Here is a 20021-nt window from a genome sequence, read left to right as displayed (position 1 = left end):
GAAACATGCTTCTTAATGAATTCATAGTGGGTGTCACAGTTGAATGTAAACCCTTGAGCTTTCTATTGTGAAGGGTTTCAGAAACCACCCTTTATAAGCAGCCTAGAGGAGGAAAAAACTAGAAGATGATACCAACAAATGCTAACATTGTTAAGTGGCTGCCTCCCGTCCAGCACCCAATGGGTACCAGTTAAGTAAAACAGAAACTTTAGGATACTGCTCCTTTTTGGCTTTATTTGGTGTTCATACATACACTCCAATATTCTGGGCTTGACAGTGGCACCAGGAGGTGCTGTTGAAGAACACGGTGGTTCTTGTGAGTTTTGTTCTCAGAGGTTAAAGAAGTCTGATTTATAAGTAAGACCAAAGTCAAATAAGTAGCTCTGGTTTTACTTTCAACAAATGCAGGAAGCCAGAGGCCTACTTGGAAGTCATGAAATTAGAATTTGTCTTGACTTTGGCTGCTGCTGTAGCAGTCTAGAGGATACGAGAACTATCCTCTCACTCGTTAGTGAGCTGGTTTTGCAATCCCCGAAGCTGTTCATAGTTCTTGTGTTCACGCTAGCCTCAGATAGGATGACTCTGCTAGCCACAAAGGCTGGGGATGTCCCACAAGATATTGGGGACCAGTCAAGTTTTATGGTCGCGAGTGAGGGAAAGAAACACATTTTCTGTTTGAAATGATTCCTTTTTATATTCTAATTTCTTAAGGGTTTGGCTTGACTTTTGACAAGTTCTCAGCCTGAAAACCTATATTAATGCGTCATAGCTCTGGATAGGATATTTGATCTCTCTTATTTAGTTCACAGTATCAAATGATCAGGAGTTGTAGTTAATGATACTTAGCGTTTTGTTGAACTTTGCAGTGTGGGTGTTAGCATCTGTGAGAAATAGACGCATCCCGCGCTTCCCCGTCGGTGCACTGGTGCTTACTGACAGGTCAAGATGCTGCGTGCTCTGCGGGGAACCCTGAGCCATCTGACAGCGTAGGCACATGCAGTCACCTCAAATTATTTAAGCCCTCATCTCAGCATTCTGATTTCTCGGTATTCCCCAGTGCATATAATGTGTACTTGCATGAAATTCCTTATATATTACTTGCACATTCTTGCTCCTAAGTTTCAGCACATACCTGTTCCTTTTATTTTGAATGCCTTCCTCTGCCTGCCCTCAACTAGGTCACAGCTTATCTTTTAAAAATCCAACTCAAGTCATCTCCCAGAAAGCCTGATCTAATCTCATTCTCCTTATTCCTTTTTTCTGAGACATCTGTTCTTTGTCCATGAAACTGTTTTGTTCCTTTGCAATTGTTGCTTCTGTACATTGTCACGTAATAAGCCTAACACTTCTCAGAAATAGCCCTCCTCCACCCCTTGTTTTCTATCATGTACACACATTTTGAAGGCCCACTGACAGCTTTTTCAATTTCCCCTGAGTTCTAGTTCACCTTCCATACCCTTTCCCCCTTTACTTCATTGTTATAACCCTGGAGAAACAGGGCATGTGTTCAGGGCTTGGCCTCCACCTCAGCATGTGTGTGGCAGCCTGCTGAACAGATCCTTACAACTGGAAAGGATTTAACTCTTCGGTTTGATGATCTCTGCGTTCTACTCAGACACCTTCAAGATGTGAGACCAGGAATAGTCTGGAGATGGGAGTAAGAAAATTTCCACCAAAAGTCGTTAGTTTTTTCCTTCTTTTTTACACAAGACCTATGAAGCTGCTGTCGTCAGCAGCTCACCCGACACTCTCCTGCTCTGCCTCTTTTCCAGAAGTCAGGGTTAGTTTAAGAAAAAGCCTCTTGCTAGAAGCCATGACCTCGTACTTTTATCCCCTCCATCTGGTGTGTGGCCTCATGGGGCTGTGCTGCTATGCAGGAGGTGAGCAATGGAATTCTTTAGATGATGACTTCTGAGCCCACATGCGGAGGCAGTGGGGGTGGGAAGCAGGGAGAACAGTGAGAGTCAAGATCGATGGACCAAAAAGTAAAGTCTGCTGGGGGAGAAATCCTGTCTATAGGTAGACTGTTCCGTGAGGTGTTCTTCCCCTGGCTCAAGTGGAGGCCCAGGTCAGGGAGCTACAACCTTCCAGGTCTGTGATTGATGAACATTGTGTTCCTGCAGTTTTCCCTTCGGTGCCTTCACAGTTGGGGTGCAGGAGCAGGCTAGTAGGGCATGTGAGGGTGTTCATTGTCTCTAACGGAGTGCATTCCAGGGCTGAACAGGGAAGCGTTCCCCTTGCACACATCTCTTGGAGCTGCTTTGTCTCACTGTCTTGGACCTAAACAGAAGTCCAGATTTTGAATTAGGGTGGGAGGGGGGGGGTGAGAGCAGCAAAAGTTTTTGATCCAGTGAAAATCTGTTGTCTGCCTCACTTTGCAGGGGTTTCTCTGCAGGGTAGATTCTCCTGGCCTGGGTGTGGATAAACTGTCTCGGTTAGATGTCCCAGGACCTCTGCTAGGCCATGAGTGGGCACCTGGCCTGGAATAGCAGGGTTTTTTGGCACCTTCATTCCCGGTTCTTAACTGTCGCAGCCCAGGGGTTGACAGCATTAAAAAAAAAAAAAGTCTTAAAGGAAATTCCAATACATACTTTAAAAGCTCAAAGCCTAAATTAATAATTACCTCTTGTGACTTCTCATGACTGCTCTGTCTACACATTTAGCATGATTTTAAAATAACTAAATAGAATTAGAACAAAACTTTTAAGTGTTAATCTGAAGAAGAAAAAAGGAATAGAGAGATTGAGGAGCCAGAGTTAATTAAATGTAGGCTATTTGGTATAAAATTATTTCATGGTAGTAGTGTGGTGGTGGCAGAAATTTCAAAGGGGGACTCATTTATGAAGTTAGGGAGGGATTTAGCTGTTCCTTTTGTAAGTTCTGCTCAAATGCAGTCTCCTAAAATGTTTTGCACCCATTTTTGTTCTGAAGGTGCTGGGACTCTGCAGCCTTAGGCATCCTCAGTCTTTGAGGAGCGCACACGGGATGTGAAGGCAGTAGCCCTGAGTTTGTGTTCTGGGTACTCACAAGCCAGGGGACCCTGAACAAATCACTGAGCCTCTGAACAACCCCTGTGCAGTGAGAGTAATTCCTTCTTCGCAGGGTTGGTGTGACAGTTGTGTCTACAAAAGCATTCTGTACAGAAAGAGCTTCTTATGAACATCACACTTACTTATTCTTGGGGACACCCCACCTTGAGGTTGTCTTTATTTTTTCTTTACTCAGCTTTTCCTGTTTTGGCCTGTTTACAGGGGCTGCTGGTGGTGAAATAGTCATCAGATTTTGGCGCCTTTGGTCAAAGAAAGAACTCCCATGTCCAGCTGCTCCAGCCACAGATTCACAGGCAGAATTAAGTGAGAGCAAAGGCAATTTTTTTAAGCCAGGGTAGTTCAGAATTAGGAGACCAAAAGGACAGTCTTACCTTGCTTTCTCAAATCCAGGATGACTAACACGTCTTAAGTAAATGAAAAGCCACAAAGATGCTCACAGACCATTTCCACCCCTTTGGCCTTTGGGGGCAGAGACAGGCATATCACTGACAGCCCACTGGCTGTGCCTGAAAGCTGCCAGTCACCCAAAGAGAATGACAGGTATGGGGAAGCTCAGTTCAGTGTAGCAACTGTGGCATATTGACCCGAGAGCAGCACTGCTCTCTCTACTTCCAGTGCCTCCCTTCTGGAAATCATCTCTGGAACCCAAAGCTGGAACCCTGCTTTCTAACCTAATAGAATCAAAAACAGCAGGGCATGAGCAGCTGGCTTAGAAACGGTATCTTGAGCGGTCGTAGGAAACTTCTCTGTCATCCACAGCACATGAGCCACGAATTGCTCTATGTCTAGCCAGGAGTTCTTTGGTCTTAGCCACTCTGCTTGGGTCATCACTGTCTACTGTTGAGCCCTTTTCTCTGTACCCTTTCTGCCTGTTTTCCTGCCATCTACCAGGGTGGTACCAGCCCCCTGCCCCCCAAACAACTGCCTGCGTGCTGATAATGTTTCTTTTTAATACTCCTTGGCTTATACCTGAACCCCTGATAGGATTTTTAAAGGATTTGATTGAAGCCTAGTTTTTTTTTTTTTAATTGATGGGAAAAGGGAAGATGAGTAGCACTCTCGTGCATACTGAAGGAGGCTGTGTGTGTGTGTACACAAGTGTACCTCATGTGTGCCTGTATCCTCATGGCTGTGGGCGAGAGCTGACAGGGAGGGCAAAAAGTGAAAGGGAAGCATCTCTTGTTTTCCAACATCCCTTCAAAGATGCCCAACCCCCGAGCAGCAGGCGTTCCTAAGTAGAGGGTGGGGGCAGAGGCCTCCGCCAAGGCCATCAATAACCAGGTGTGAGCTACAGGTCTCTGTGTAATGTGAAGCTCTCCCGTATTTCATTTCTGCACCCAGGGGGCGGCTCTGCAGGATTGCTTACGGAGAGCTCTGTGTCTGGCACCTCTCTCCACAAGGCCCAGGCGCCCAGGGTCCCACCGACCTGCCCAGGAATGCATCACATTGTTCTCTGGTGCTGTAATTTGGCGGCAGGAGCTCGTCTGACAGCCTCCCTGGGATGAGAAACATCCTCTCCCTGGTGTCCTTCCTTGGGCTTCTGCCCTGTGACTACTGAGGGCATTTAAATAAAAGCCTCAGAAAGGCTGGGTGAAAAAAAACCCCTTTGTCTGTCTCCTGTTAAGTCATGTAGAAACCAGTGTCCTGTGTGGGTCTGAGTATTTGGCAAAGGACTTAGTGCTTGGTGTTGCTGCTAAGGCAGGTGATTGAAAGGAGAAGAAATTACTCTTCACAAACAGGGAGGAAGAGAAATGAGGCAGTGAGTGGTCATGAGTCAGACCTTCAAGACTCTCTGCAGACAGACCCTGGATCAGGTAACACTGGACTCTTTTAATTAATCTGAGTCCCTGATTTCATTTTTCCAGCATCACTCCAAGAAAGAGTGTGGATTAGTGCTGTTGCTCCGGCTCGCCACAGTACAGGCGGGCTCTTCTGCAGGGCTGGCTGGGCTGGCATGCTTGCTTTTAAGTCAGAAACTGGCTACCGGCGGTGCAGCTGAGAGCCTACAGTCATGTGCCTTCGAAGGTCCTTATGGGATCGCATCTTTTCCGTCAACTCTGTCTAAACAGCACTTTCGGAAATGCATTACATCTAAATGTTAAAAGTTGAAGCAGTGGAAGAGAGGAGGGGGCTAAGAGACCGTGCTGGCTCGACGGACAGCCCTCTGTGGAGTAGGGGTGGGATGGGAGATGAGGGCAGTGAGGGGGCAGCAGCAGAACTACATGGAGCCTCACTGCACCAAATAAAGCTCTCATTTTGCTGCTTGTTCCAAATAAATTAGTTTCTGTTTGTGTAGTGCAGAATACACGCCAGTTGTCTAAAGCCAGTCGGAATGCAGGGGCAAGCTGGGGAATAAGGGGGGAAATTAGTTGCTTGGCTATCATTCCTTCTTGGGGCCACATAGCCTCTGTAGTGAGGCTCGCGTGGAGCTGTTTTCTCTTGCCACTCTCCTCATTTTGCAAACTTTTTGCTCTCTCGACTTCTCTTAAGCACATACAGGAAAATTACAAAACTGGGGTCTTTAAGAGCTAGAATTTGGGGCCCAGGGAAGAGCTCCCTGCAGCTTTGATGCCAGGAGAGGCCTGCTTCCTTGCACAGGGTCAGAACCAGCGAGTAGGGGACAGACAGAGCACAGGTAAATTTAACTCTGGCGGGTTTGCCATGAAAGGCCCACACCCTCGCTCAGGTGGGAGCGTGGAGGCTGTTGTGGAAGCAGAGCATCTCCTCCTCCCAGGTGCCCAGACACAGGCCAGCCCCCTTTTGTGAACTCTCTGTTCTCTTCTTGAGTTCGGGCTGATTCTGACCCCCTTACCTTCCATACCCCACAGCTTTCTGCCTCTTAATCCCAGCTCAAGATGTCAGAAGTTCTTCTCTCCCGCCCCATTCCCCCCTCCCTCATCCCACCATTGGCTCATCAGTTATCCAGTTGACTCCACTCTGCAAGGAAGACATTCCCCTAGCCTGACTCACTCAGCCTGGTTTCTCCACAGGAATCCCCTCACCACAGACCACAAGGGCCCTGAGTAGCTCATGTTTTGTGTTAATGGATGTGAAACTGGAGCAGATCCCCTCACCATAAGAAAAACCACCCTAAACTCTCCCACACAGGTCTCAGCAGGTCACACAAATATTAGTCCTATCAACCAAATAAATCTGCCCCCATGGCCCAGAGCTGTGGCTCCCTCATCCTGCTGCTGCCTGAGCAGAGTGAAGTTGCTCCACAAACATGCAAGGACCCCAAGGGGTACTGGAGAGGAACTTGGGGTGGGGAGGAGGCTGGGCGCTACGTTCAGATTCTGCCTGTAGGGCTGTGATCGACAGTTCGCTGCGGTACTCAGGAGTTCTGAGCTGGTGGTTCTGAGAGGTCGGCATGGGCCAGGACCCCACTAGGGGCTTTGGTAAGGGCATCTGTTGCCTGGAGTTTGGGGCATAATTGAAACTCAGTATATGAGAAAGGTCTGTACCCTCATTTACAGATGAGAAGATAGAGGCTCAGAGAATTGGGACACCTTGCTCAAATATCAAAAACAGTTAAGTGATTAAGAGTTAAGTGATTGTGATCTTAACTCAGGTCTGTCATGACTAGAAACTTCTGTACCACTCTGAGCCTTCAAAATAGCAACAGGGAAGAGATAACTGCTGTCTGTGCCCCATCATGGGGTAGGCGACTCCGTGGCCCACCCTCTAGCTACTAAACCTGTCTCTGGAAACTGCTACTGTCGTGTAGTCAGGCAGGGGGTAGAAGGAACATCCCTCCTACTTAAGCCAAACGTGGAGTGAACGGTCATCACCAGGACTTGAAGAATCACCAGATAAAGATTGTTGAGTAAGTGGGGGAAAGCTGCTTTCTAAGCTGTTACCACTTTGGTCCCAAGTCCGCTCGCCTTCCCCTGTGACCACCGGCTCCCACTGCGCACTTCAAAAGCTTGGCTCCTCCCCTAAAAACCTCGCTTAGTGGACACGGATGCCTCGTGTGGCTCAGGCCTTCTCCTTCCCGCCCTCCACGAGTGGCACGTCTTCTACTGTGTCCCAAACCTGGCTGACCCTGAAAATAATGCATGGAAAGTTTACAAAAGCAAAACCCCAAGGTTTGGACAAACTTCCCAAGTCACTCTTTCCTAGGAGTGTTCCCGGGTAGTCTGATGACCTTCAGGCATGGGAACCGCTGCCTGCCACTCGGTTTGAACAGACAGCACGTGAGCAAAAGAGGCAGCTACAGAGCGATAGCGAGGGCCTGGGCAAGGATGTGTGTTTCCATAGTCACATAATTTTTTTCTCCTATAAACACAGCAGTTTATAAATGTATGAGCATGTGAATTGGAACCTTGTCCACTATGGCAACTCTTGTCTAGCGATCCCAGCCTCTCAGTAATGTGGAATGTTGTGGCCTAAGAGCTCTTTTGGGGTACCAGGGAGTCTGCTCAAACTGACCCAGGGAAGAGATAAGTAGTTTCACCTCTGTCCCCTTAACCCTCAGCCAGGTGAGAACAAAAGGCGTCTCTTTCCAGGAACCCTTCCTCTTGCACACCCAAGTGTCAGGATACCAGTGCAAGGGAAAGGAAAATGAACCTTGACCACGTGCTTTAGTGCAACTCACATCACTCTGGAGACCCCACCTTTTCCACTCTCCTTTCTAACCTCCAAAGGGGGGCATCAGGGAGCCACTCAGTTTCTTACATCCCCTGTCAACTCCTTCCCAGGGCTAAGCAACCAGCCAGGACACCACAGTCCCTCTGGATCACTCTCCAAGTCCTTAAATAGAAGCTGCAGCAGCCCAAGGCGGAGGGTGGAGCAAGGTGTGCATGCAAAGATCTCGTGCTTTGGAGTCAGGAGGTTCGCAGTGGAGGGATGAGGGAGGTGTCCCGATGTTCAGGTCTGGTCCAGCCACTCTGCCTTCTTGGGGGCCTTGCACGTGTGGACATCCACAGTGTTTCTGCACTCCTTGCAGCGCACGGCACAGCACCAGTGGAATTTGCACTCACACTGGGTGACACGGGTGACTCGAGTTGTGTCATACCCTCGGCCACAGCACATGATTTCACAGCCGTCTGTCCCTTTCGATGTCTTGCTGCAGACCCGGCCCGCGGTGCCTAGGGAACCTGGCATGGGGAAGGGAGAGAGTGAGAACCAAGTTATCTCTTACTTCAGCTGCTTTGGGTTCCCTACCCACATCCTCATGAGGAAACCATAAAGAATCCCTCTTCCTGAAAGCACACCCACCAGCCCAGGATCGTCTCCTCGCCCGCCCGCTGACAGACGGTCTCCTCCCACTCTCCGGACTCCCCGGAGCCCACGCCTCCACCTGCAGTGCCCTCCCCGCCAGCGCAGCTCTCCACAGCCCCTTAAGAACTAGCCTGAAATGCCCATCACTCGGAGAGCTGGGCGAGGGCTCTCCATGTTTGAAGTTTTCCACAAAAAAAAGTAACCCAGCCTATAATTTAATCTTTTCCAAGAAGTCTCACCACAGCGCTGATCCTGCGCCCATGTGTTAGTATTTGGGCCCTTGGTTTATATTTTATTAAACTACACAGTGAAGAGGATCGCATGGCCCTTAAAAACACAGGCCCGCCGTCATCGTCTAGGTTTAGATCCCCGTTCTGTCACTTAAAAAAAAAAAATTGATAAATATTTTATTAAAAAATAACAATCAGGGTTGACAAATGTGGGGGAAAAGGCATTCTTACGTATTGTTGCAGAGGAAATTGGAAAATCCTTTTTGAAGGGTAGCATCTTTCAAAAATGTCAAGTGTGTCATCTCCCTATCTCAGTAGCACAGCTGCGTGATTTCCAGCAAGTCAGTTTCTCTCTCTCCAGGCTTTAGTTTTCGCATATGAAAATAGGTGTAATAATAGCACTTCCCTCAGCAGCTTGTTCTATCTGTAACTTCTGTTCAGCTGAAGAGGTGAACGGGTCGGCCTGGCCGGCTGGAGGTTCACTCTCACAGATTTCTTAAAATATTGTCTGCGCCCTTCCAGCGGGGACTCTTGAAGGACAGGAACAGCCTTACCCCCTTACACAGAGAAGGCTCAGGACCTCATTCTGACTGATTTTAGCAAAGAGATCCTCCCAAGAGATAAAAACACCACAGAGTCTGGACGGGCTGGATCTTGCATAGTATCCACTCCAGCCCTTTTCCAGAGATGGGAAAGCGTCTGGCCTGGGGGTGCAAGAAAGGGAACAGGCTAACTGGTCTCTAGTGCATTGTCTCCACATCCACTGGGATATGGGAAGAAAATGCTAGAAGTTCTGTTTGTTCTTTATCTCATCAATTAAAAATACTTATTTCGTATGTTTTAGAAGGTACATATTAGTTCAGTGGAACATAGATATAAATAACTAGACATATACTAGAGGTACATGCTCAAATATTTTTCATGATAGGAACATATAATCCAAAATATTAGAGTGGACTGGACTATATGTTCTTCTCCTAACTCTTCTATCCTCTTGTGCACCAAAGGCGTCTTCTACATTCCGGAGCCGAGCTGCCCACTGTAATAGCTGCTGGCCACATGTGGTCATTTAGGTTTATATTAGTTAAAATTCAACAGAATTTAAAAGCTGCTCCTCATTTGCACAAGTTTGGTTTCAAGTACTCGAGCATCACATGTGGCTAAGTGGCTGTGGTACGGGAGAGCACAGATGTAAAACATTGCTGTCGTCACAGAAAGTTCAACTGGACAGCGCTGCTTTGGAGGGAATTCCTGGCTCCCTTCGCCCTTCTGGAATTATACCCTTTGAGTTCCACGCCCCACTCGGGGTTTTCTCAAACCTCATTTTATGCCTCTGAAGAAAACCAGCACACATATGACTTATCTTCCCTCCTAACGCCACAGATCCTTTCCCGAAGGTGCATTCTAGGTGTGGCAGCCTAACCTTACACCTCAGCTGTCATGGAACTATTTCCAGGCATTCAGAGAGTAGCCCTAAAGGCAGGAAATCACCGAGAGAATCAGAAGGGCCCTCTCAGCCTTATCCTCCTAGCATCCTTCCAAGTACTCCCTGTTACTCAGGGAAGCCCCACCCTGTTTCTGTGCCCAGTTTTGCTTCGAGCCACTTGACTCTCCTGGAACGACAGTGATGGGCGCAAACAGTGACAGAGACAGCGGAAGCCTTTTGGCTCCACCTCACCCGTGTCCTGACTGCGCAGCCCGGGGGTGCGTGACAGAACAAGGGGGCAAGCAGTTTTGTCCCTTGACATGTTGTTTCTGGTTTTTCCTACTGAGCCTGAAGAATGTATGGGCCCAGAGGGTGACTTCCACTCTTGTGGGGCATGTCCTGTCACCTCCAGCATCCCCAAGGTGTCCACAAGTGTCTGCGACAGACTGAAAAACAAGGGTGTGCTGCTTCCTGCCAGTGGCTAAGCCCTTGGCAGGAATCTCCCCTTTCCTTGCTTCCCCACTCCATTCTGGAGTCGCCAGTGGCCGCGCACCGCACACCACCCCCAAGGCCACACACGGCGCGCTCCTCTTTCTCCCTGTGATCTCTCTTTACCCAACACCTTCACGGAGACGAATCTGCCCGGAACACACCTGTGCCTCCACTCTGCGCCCGCCTCTTCTCTCCAGCTACCCGGGAGCCCCCACACTGCAAGAAACAGCTGAACTTCCACATTGCCAAATAACCGTTCCTGGCTTTTTCCAGTCACCTCTCTTTTCATTGCATTTGTCTGCCTGTTACATTTCCTTTCTCTCGCCAGACCGAGAGCCACACCCTTCGAGCTGCAGCTCACACTCCTGTGTGGCTCACGGCTTGGGAGCCCTGGGAAGAGGAGACTTGGGGAAAGCTCCGAGCCCAGCGCATCCCAGACCTCGGGGAGTGTGGCGGATGAGGCACGGACCACCCATCGCATCACCAGGCTTCCATGTGGGGACGTGATGGGCTCCCCATACACCCCACCTCCCTTGGCTCCTGAGCCGCGTGGACCTGGATGACCCAGGGGCGCCGGCCCTTAGCGCTGCGTGGGGCTCCACGTCCCGGCCTGCTCTCTTGCTCACCTGCCGCCTTGTCCAAGGCGCAGTAGTCCGGGGAGTTGTCGAAGTAGACAAGGTCATCCCGGGTGGCGTGGCGGTTGCCCTGGCGCGCTGCTGTGAAGTTGGCGCCGTCCTGGGTGGCCGTCACCTGCACGGCCCCGTCGTAGCGCCGCCGCAGGTAGTCCCCCGTGCGGCGGAAGTCCGAGAGGGCGCGCCAGCAGGTGCGCAGCGTGCAGGAGCCGCTCACGCCGTGGCACTTACACTCCAGCTTCAGAAACCGCCGCACAGCCTGGGGTGGGGAGGCAGGCAAGGTGGGGGGCAGCCGTCAGGACTGAACGCTTGAGTGCCCTGAGACCTGCGGGCCCGGGCCTGGCCGGCTACTTGAGCCCCTGGCGGGGCTCCACCCAACCCATCAGGTCCCACCCATTTCTCCCGAGCAAATTCAAGAACCTCTTCTTCCAAGAAACCTTCCCGGTGGACAGTGTTTCCCTGTTCTTGGGTCCTGCTTGAATTTTAGAGCCTTAGGAATCTGTTCACCATTCCAGAGCATCTCCTGGTTTGCACATTCTTTGGAGTGAAAGGCACCAAGCCTTCTGCTCTTGTCACCTGCCCGTGGCCAGCACAGCAGTAGGAGCCGGTGACATGACAGAGCAAGCTCACCCCCCTCCCCCTTAGTCTTCCTGGAAGCAGCTGCGCTTTCCTTCTGAAGCAGTGACTTCCCTCCCCTTGGCTAGCTTTCCCACCTTTCTACCTATATAAAGACTCTGCCTACCGGGTGGTACCTAGGCATCCTCAAGCTCCCTTGCATTTACAGCCCCGGGGGGGGGGGGGGGGGGGATTCTGGGAAGTGATCCAGAAACCTTCCGTGCTTCCACCTTCCCAGTGAGCTGCTCATCCAACACCCCCAGCAGATACGAGCGCGCATGCAGAGGCGTGGGTACTGACCCTGCGGCCGCAGCGGTTGTTATGTAAGTTCATGAGGGCCCGGGCATCTTTAAGCCTCTTCTCCTTGGCATCCACGAAGGTCTTGGCAAACGAAATGCCATAGCGGATATTGTCACTGCAGCCACCCCAGTCAAAGTCCCCACGCTGGTCGTGGTGTCGGCCGCGGGAGTAGGGGTCACAGCTGCACGCGCTCAGCTCACCCTGGCTGCAGGCGCGCGTGATGGCGTGCACCACCCCCGCGGACGAGATGGCGTACACGAACGCCGCCTCCCGGCTGCCTGCGGAGAGAGGGTGGCGGAGCTGCAGGAAGGAAGTCCACGTCCATCTCTTCCACCCACACCACCTCTGCGCCGAAACGTCCTCTCTCCTCTTTCCGGGAACCACCCTGCACCCCTTGTTTTCAAGGGCCCTTCCCTTCCAAGAACATCCCCCAGAGCATCTGACCGCTCCCCGCTCAGCCCTCACTGCTCTCTGTCCATTTTGCACAGCTGACCTCTTGGGCCGACCTGTGCTCTTCCTGCCTTCCACACCCCCGGTCCATCCACTGAAAAGTTTCACACGGTGAACAGCTTCTCAGTGAGTCATCCCCTCCCGCGGAGTGTCAACCCTGGCCGGGCTAAGCCTGCCTCGGTCCACATTCCAGGCCTTTTCAGGCCTGCTCTGCTGGACAGTTCCCCCACAATGGAGACCCTAGCCCAGGGGTGGGCCTGATTCGAGAGACAGGCTACTTCCTGCGCCCGCCACACACCCACCTCCCCCTGCTTCCTCCCCCCCTGCTTTTGGGGACGGATGAGTCATCCCTCCATCCCCCTGACACCTCTGGATTCCCAACTCCTTCCCTTTCTCCTAGTTCACTGTCTAGCTCTGCTGAGCTTTTTTGCTGAACTGGGGCCAAGCCACGGACTCCAAATATTTACATATCACCTTTCCGTTCCTCTCGTTCCCATTGCTGCAGAGCTGGACGTGTCATCATGGCGGGAAGAACCCGCGGCCCTTCCTAGTCTTCAGCTTAGAGGGCATGACACCCCCAGACTGGGGTGGAGAGGGCAGGGGATGCTGAACCTTGGTCTTGTCATCCCAGAAAGCTGGGATTTAGGGGGACCCCTGTCTAACACCCAAAGTACCGAGGGTTGGTTCCCCATTATATCCTGGGCTCTGCCCACCACTGTCTCCGATGGAGGGGCTGGAGGGGGTCGTCCCTACTCTACCCACCACCCCGAAAGCACAGAGAGGGAAGCAGCTGGGCAGGATGGAAGAGGCCCCTACTTCTGAGCATGACGCGGCCGAAGACGGTGTGGTCGCGGTCCAGCGTGGTGCAGTTCCAGCGGTGGTGGCGGAACTGGTGCTGACACTCCCGGATCCACTCCCGGGCCCCTTCGCCCACCGAGCGCATGATGTCCGGGTAGCGCTGGCACAGCTGCCGCTGCCGACTCACCAGCCCAGGGATGTTGTCACAGATCACGCGGGCCCCGAGGGCGCCGATGTACCTGGAAGGCAACGATGGGCCTGTTAGAGCCTCCTGGGCCTCCCTCTGCCTCCGGGGGGGAAGGAGGAGCAGGAGGTTTGCACTCAGCCCCGGCACCCACTCTCCCTGCGGCTGGCAGGCGGGAGGCGCCCCCACGGGGCCGGAGCGGCAGTGCCAGGCAGCCACCCTCGCAGGGCGGACTCGGGCCGGCCCCAGGGCCCAGCTCCCCGCCGAGGCCGGAGGGACGCGCTCTCCCAGGACGCGGCCAGCGTGTGTCCCTCGCACGGAAGCTGCGGGCACGAGCCCATCGCCTGTTTATTTACTAGACATTAAGATCCTCACGGGAAAATAAACTGAGCCAAGGGGCAGACAACACCCTCGGGCCGGGCTGCTCCGCGGCTGGGGAAGAGGATGGAGACAGGGAGCGTGGCGGGGAGAAGCGGCCGCTTGGAGTAACGTTCACGGCCCTCGTCCTCCTGTGGAGCTCAACCCCCTCAGCCCCAGTCCCGGGGTCCGGGGGGGCAGGCCCCAGCCCCAACCCTCCACCCCATCCAGACCCTTTATTTTGAGGCCCCAAGGCCTTTCTACATCAGGAGTCTGGCAAACCCGTCCTCCCCCGCCTCACGCCATGGCCTGCCCAAGGGCTGCAGCAATGGGGTGACACGCCCCGGCCCCCCGCCCCGGCCTTCCCAGCGTGCAGTCCAGAGCAGCTGGGGGGGGCTGCTCCCAGCGGCCGCGGGACTCCTCAGATCTCTCAAGGCAACATTTTCCCTTCGCTCGGGTCCCCGCAGCCCTGACTCCACCACAAGCCTCAGGGGAGCATTTCCGGGAGAAGACAGGAGGGTGTCCTCACCTCTCCCCCCCCAGGGCCACCCCATGAGATCGGACCCATCCCCCCGCTTCTCTCTCGCCTTCGCTCTCCCCAGCACCCAGCATCTTCCTTGGGTGGGGGGCACTGTCTGCGCTCCTGTGGCAGCCCACCCGAGGGCTGCTGCTCCCCCCTCCCCGCCCCAGGTGAGGCCCCGGAGGGCCGCTGCTGCTCCGGACGGAAAAGACTGGCCTGGCCTGCGGACGAGGCTGTGGTTTGGGAAAGGCCCCAGAGCGGGGCTTGACGGGGGGCAGAAGGGCAGGCGGGGGGACTCTGGACCGCGCCGGGCTCCCCGCCCCTGCCCCCCTGTTCCCACACCGAGCCCTCACCCACAGCCCGGCTCGTCACCGGTGACACCAACTCAAACAAACACCAGGAGGGCTGATGCCGGCCTCTTCTGGGGCCGGCGGGCTGATGGGGCCCATCTGTGCCGGGGAGGGCCGGGCCGCCCCTGGCAAATCCCACGGAATCAGCGTCCCCTGCGCTGTCCATCAGCGCAACAGCTTCCAGGAACAAACAAAATAAACAGCCCGGGCTGGGCCAGGCCGGAAAGGGCTGCCTGACGCACAGTCCCGAGTTACACCCACCGCCGGGTGCTTTGTTTGGAGACTCGAGACCATCCTTGGAGCGCGGCCCTGTCTCACCGCGCTCGCTCCGGCCCGCCCAGCCCCGCGCGCGGCGATGGTGTTGCTGTGGGGTTGGTTTTGTGTGTGTTTTTTTTTTAATATACTGGGCTTGGGAGCGGGGGGGTTGGATGGGAACGGGAGACCAGAATCCGGCCCTCATGAGACAGTCTGGAGGGGGGCAGGCCAAACTGGCAAAAAGTCCTTCCTGTGGTCTGACTTCAGTCTACTCTGCTGCAGCCCACACTGGTCCTTCTGGTGACATCCTGGCTGAGCGTGGGAACATCTGCTCGGCATGGGAGATGGGAATGATTAAGTTTCCCTACGGCCACCCTTACCCCACTGAGGACCGGCTTCAGGTTTCTCAGGAGCAGGGCGCTGGCCGGTGGTCAGTCTCGTGTAGTTAGCGCGGGGGCTCCAACAAGACAGCCTGAGACCCCGGCCTTCCCCTCCTGACACACATGCCCACAGAATACCTACCATGGGCCAAGCACAGAGCTCAGCCGGGAGGGGCACAAAGATGTTTAAGGCGTCCTCCAGTCTCCCCCATCCCAGTCTGGTAGAGGGGCCAGATGCTGTGTTTTCCTTTCTAGAAGTTTCCACTTTCTTCCCAGCTTCCGGCCCCTAAATGCTCTGTCCACCTGCTTTTGATCAGTTCACATCCCTTCCTCTGACCAAGTGACTCAGCCTAAGCTAGTCCCCGGCTGCTCCAAGTGCAGTCCCCAGGGCAGCAGGGGCAGCGTGGCCTGGGGATTTGTTACAAATGCCCACACTCAGGTCCCACCCCAGACCTAGTGAATCAGAATCTGCTTTTTGTCAACATCCCCAGGTGACCCGGATGTGCTACTCCACCACCGTGGGGGTTTTTGTCCCGTTCACTTGAACAACCACAGTACCTAGAACAGTACCTGGCACGTAGTAGGTACTTCACAAATGTTTGCTGAATGAACACCTAACCTCTCTGGCTTACCCCCAGCTCCCTTCTCCCCCTGGCCGGCCATAAACTTCACTTGGTTACAGCTTTACTCCTTGTCGACATTGCCGGCCGACTCGCCATGCTCTGTGTGTCTGTTAAGTGAGGCCGGGATCCTCTTTTTACCCGCCCCCCTTCCTTTAACAGTTTCCAGTGTGCACGGTTCAGCTGAACCCCTGTAGGGGTTTGAACACAGGCATAAAACTCTCAGCCTTCCTGCGTGTCCTCATAGAGCGGCGATCATACGTGACTCTGCATGTCACAAAACATTTGTGCACACAAAAATTCAAAAGGGGGGGCAAATGGGGGCGCTGTTTTACAGGTGAAGAAACTGGGGTTCAGGGAGATGAAGGGAGCTTACCCGGGAGCAGACCAGTCTTGACTCCAGAGCTGGAAGGTCTTGAACAGGTTTCCCACTACTCCCCTTCACATGGGCAGAGCAGCATCTACCTCCCCGGCCCGGGCTGCTGAGAGCTGGGGGGACGTCTGGGGCTTGGTGAGGCCTCGCTGGTCGCAGCCCCACGGGGACAGTAACGCTGACACTAAGCCCCGCTCTGCTGTCCCCCTCGGGAGGCTCTGAACATTTCTGCTCTTGCGAGTCCCTCCATCCAACTCCCTGCCGAATGCAAACTGGAAGGGGGGAGTCCATGCCAGGAGCCCCCTATTTCTTGTTCTGGTTGTCAGAGATGAAGAGGAAGCCAGCCTTTCCTCTTCCGCTTAAAGCTGGGGAGAGTATGGGGGGGCGGTGATTACTAGCTGGTGCCAGGAATGACCTTCTGCTCCGGGCAGAACACGGACACGCACCAGTCACCGGGCATCTCCCGGGGCTGCACAGAATACCCGTGTCACCGGCTCTGTTCCTCAGGGAGAGATGATCACCGGTGCTTGACCTGCCGTTAGAGAGCGGCTTTCCACTTTCACCCCAAAGGATGACCCCTGAGCTAGGCATCTGGGGCCTGCAGCCACGACAGGTGGGAGGTCAGGAGCCAGATCATCTCTGCCCTCACACCCCGTCTGGCCCCGTGGCTGCCTTCTCCATTTCTCCACTTCACCCTCGCCCACCTGCCGGCCTGCCTCCCTCACGCCTCTTCCACCCCAGCTCTTCCCAAATCTTTAATAGGAACCATGTGGGGCCAGGCTGGGGGGAGCAGTCGAGGCAGAGAGGAACAGGGAGAGGGGCGACCCGAGCACAGCGGTAGGAACCAGAAGAGCCCCAGCTGGGTCTTGAACTACTACCAGGAAGCTGAAGTGATGAACGGCGGAGCGATTCGCCCTCCCCTGCAGCCAGGCGCTGCCCAGGACCGCCTGCCCGGCGGGGAAGGAGCAGTCCAGGGGCCCGAAAAGCTAAATGCCCCCCGGAGTGGACAGAGATGCCAGTGGTGCCTTCACGCTCCCCGTGCAGGGCCACTGCAGACAGGCCGGCCAGGCTGGGCCCCGAACTCGCAGGGTGGCTTTGATCTCACTCTGAACTCTGAGAGACTTTTCTCCTTGTCCCCCCGCTTCGCTTTCCCTTTCCCAAGGAATGTTTCCAGCCAGATGGAAGATATGGGCCTCCCGGCTCCCCCATCCAGAACCCCCCCTTGCCTGCCCCAGCGCTGCGGAGATAAAAAAGATCCAAAAGAGAGATTTTTCTGAAACAGGAAAACGGGGAGGGGGGCGGAGGGGGTGTCGGGGATGGGGCGAGAGACGCATCTTGAAATGATAGGAATCTGCAGCGGGAGCGCCGGCCCCTCGGCCAGCTTCCCCCTCACCCTGCCAGACCCCGCACCCTGCCATAGCCCTCACTCTGCCAGACCCTGCACCCTGCCGTACCCCTCACCCTGCCACACCCCTCACCCTGCCAGACCCTGCACCCTGCCATACCCCTCACCCTGCCAGACCCCTCACCCTGCCAGACCCTGCACCCTGCTGTACCCCTCACCCTGCCGTACCCCTCACCCTGCCAGACCCTGCACCCTGCTGTGCCCCTCACCCTGCCACACCCCTCACCCTGCCGTACCCCTCACCCTGCCATACCCCTCACCCTGCCATACCCCGCACCCTGCCATAGCCCTCACCCTGCCAGACACTGCACCCTGCTGTACCCCTCACCCTGCCGTACCCCTCACCCTGCCAGACCCCTCACCCTGCCATACCCCTCACCCTGCCATAGCCCTCACCCTGCCAGACACTGCACCCTGCTGTACCCCTCACCCTGCCGTACCCCTCACCCTGCCACACCCCTCACCCTGCCGTACCCCTCACCCTGCCATACCCCTCACCCTGCCATACCCCTCACCCTGCCAGACCCTGCACCCTGCTGTACCCCTCACCCTGCTGTACCCCTCACCCTGCCAGACCCTGCACCCTGCTGTACCCCTCACCCTGCCATACCCCTCACCCTTCCAGCCTGGATTCCTCGGCCTAGGAGAGATGCCACAGGGTGCCAGGGGAGAGGGAACACAACTGGGGAGGGGCTTCGCAGAGGCACAGGGCAAGGAAAGGCAGAAGGGGGGAGCACTGCCTGGGTAGAGAGGAGCAAGCGCCCAGTCCAGCCGGGCAAACTGACCAGGGGAGGCGGCCAGGAGGAAAACCCAGAAGCCCTGGTCTTCTCAGTCCAAGGCGCCCCTCAGCCCTGTCCTGGCCCTCCCCACCCCCAGCCCACCCTGGGGGAGGAGGGAGAGCTGCTCCTTCCCTCGGGAGAAAAAGGTGAGTGGCACCCAGGGCCGGGGCGCAGCGGAGGGGGGCCTGGCCCAGAGCTGACACCCGCGGATCAGTGTCTGGCTTCACCTGCCCCGCGGGACGGCCAGTGTCAGGCCTGCGGGGAATCCCAGGAGAGGGCCTCTCAGTTCTCTGGGGTTCCAGAAGCCCCAGCTCTTGGAAGGGAGAGACAGGGGCTGGGGTCGTCTGGGGAAGAGCCAACTAGAAGTCAGAGGGAAGACACAGGGCTTGGAAGTAAGTTTCAAAGCTGAGGCTGAGGACAAGCGCCCGCATCGCGCCGCCCCAAGTGTGTTGTTCGCTTCGGTGGTGAGAGTTAACGGGGTCCTTTTGTTTTTCCCTCAATTCCACGTCTAAGACTTGCTGGGGGTCGCGGCTGCCTCACCCAAGCCTGTTCCCGGGCGGGGTCGACGAGCGAGAGGCTCCCGCGCCCCAGCCCGCGGCCCCGTCTCCACCCGGGGGTGTGCGGGGCGGGCGGGGATCTCGGGTGTCAGGGGCGCCCCGGACGGGCCACCGGTGGCCCCGGGCAGGCGACTGGCTCCTTGAACTTCCCCTGCAGGACACCCGGAAAGTGGACTTTCGCCTTCCTGGGTGTGAGCGCGGCGCGGGCACCGCACCAGCGGCCTGCGGAGCCGGGACCCCCGGGCGCGCCGGCTCCAGCCCCAGCGCCCACCTCGCCGGCGCCCGCCGCGCCCAGCGCCCGCCGCCCGCGGCCCGGCTCCGGCCGAGGAGGGACGAGCCCGGCCGCTCGCGGTCCCCGCGCCCCCCGCGCCCCCCGCGCGCCCCGCGCCCGGCCGCACTCACCACCAGGACGTGTCCACGCGGGCGGGCAGCGCCAGCAGCAGCAGCAGCGGCAGCAGGCGGGCGAGGCGCGGGCCGGCCGGGGCCCGGGAGCCGTCGGGGGCCGCGGGTCGGGGCGCGCGCGCGCGGAGCGGGGCTCGGGCGCGCCGGGGGGGCGGCTGCGCGGCTCTCCCCGCGGCGCGCGGCCTCCGCATAGCGCCCCAGGGCCCCCGCCGCCGGCCCGGAGCGCGCGTGGACGGGGCAGCGCCGCGGGGCTCAGGCGGCTCCCGCCTCGCCCCCCCGGGGGGCCATGGGGCTCGCCGCGGCCGGGAGCCGGGGGGCACCTGGAGCCCGGAGCGGGGCGCGGGGTCGGGGCGCCGGGGCCGGGGCCGGGGCGGGTGTCAGGGGTCGGCGCGCGGCGCGGGCGGGAGTGCGGGCGGCCCCGGCGGCCTCCGCCTCTCATTGGACGGCGCGGGGCGGGGCCGGGGCCGGGGACACGCGCGCCCCAGGGCGGCTCCGCCCGCGCCGGCCGCGGGCGCTCGGGGGGCGCGAGGTGTGGCGGCCGCCTCCGCCCCCCGCGCCGCGCCGCGCCCCCACCTGCTCCGCCGGGCGGCGTTGGGGCGCTGGGGCGCCCCGCTGCGCCCCGG

The 20021-nt window shown here is 56.3% G+C and overlaps 1 protein-coding gene across 1 annotated transcript; it reads right to left on the bottom strand.

Annotated features, from left to right (window-relative positions):
* Positions 1-221: 221 nt before the first annotated feature.
* WNT2B (Wnt family member 2B) lies at positions 222-19726 on the bottom strand. Its single transcript, XM_037500264.2, has 5 exons — positions 19399-19726; positions 13235-13455; positions 11969-12246; positions 11048-11312; positions 222-8149 (listed from the first exon to the last, which is right to left on the bottom strand). The coding sequence occupies exons 1-5, from the start codon at positions 19587-19589 to the stop codon at positions 7920-7922; spliced, it is 1185 nt and encodes a 394-aa protein (XP_037356161.1). The 5' UTR covers positions 19590-19726; the 3' UTR covers positions 222-7919.
* Between the last annotated feature and the right edge of the window lie 295 nt (positions 19727-20021).

Source organism: Talpa occidentalis, unplaced genomic scaffold, assembly GCF_014898055.3.
Source record: "Talpa occidentalis isolate TD23 unplaced genomic scaffold, MPIMG_talOcc4v2.1 talOcc4.9, whole genome shotgun sequence".
NCBI classification, from domain to species: Eukaryota; Metazoa; Chordata; class Mammalia; order Eulipotyphla; family Talpidae; genus Talpa; species Talpa occidentalis.
The sequence above is the reverse complement of the archived record's forward strand: the minus strand, read 5'-3'. Positions and strand labels throughout refer to the sequence as shown.

Coding starts and splice junctions, on each gene's coding strand:
- WNT2B (XM_037500264.2), bottom strand. CDS start 19,589: ATGCGGAGGCCGCGCGCCGCGGGGAGAGCCGCGCAGCCGCCCCCCCGG. Junction 11,313..11,968: donor ACAACCGCTGCGGCCGCAGG/GTCAGTACCCAC, acceptor TCCCCACCCCAG/GCTGTGCGGCGGTTTCTGAA. Junction 8,150..11,047: donor CGCCTTGGACAAGGCGGCAG/GTGAGCAAGAGA, acceptor TCCCCATGCCAG/GTTCCCTAGGCACCGCGGGC.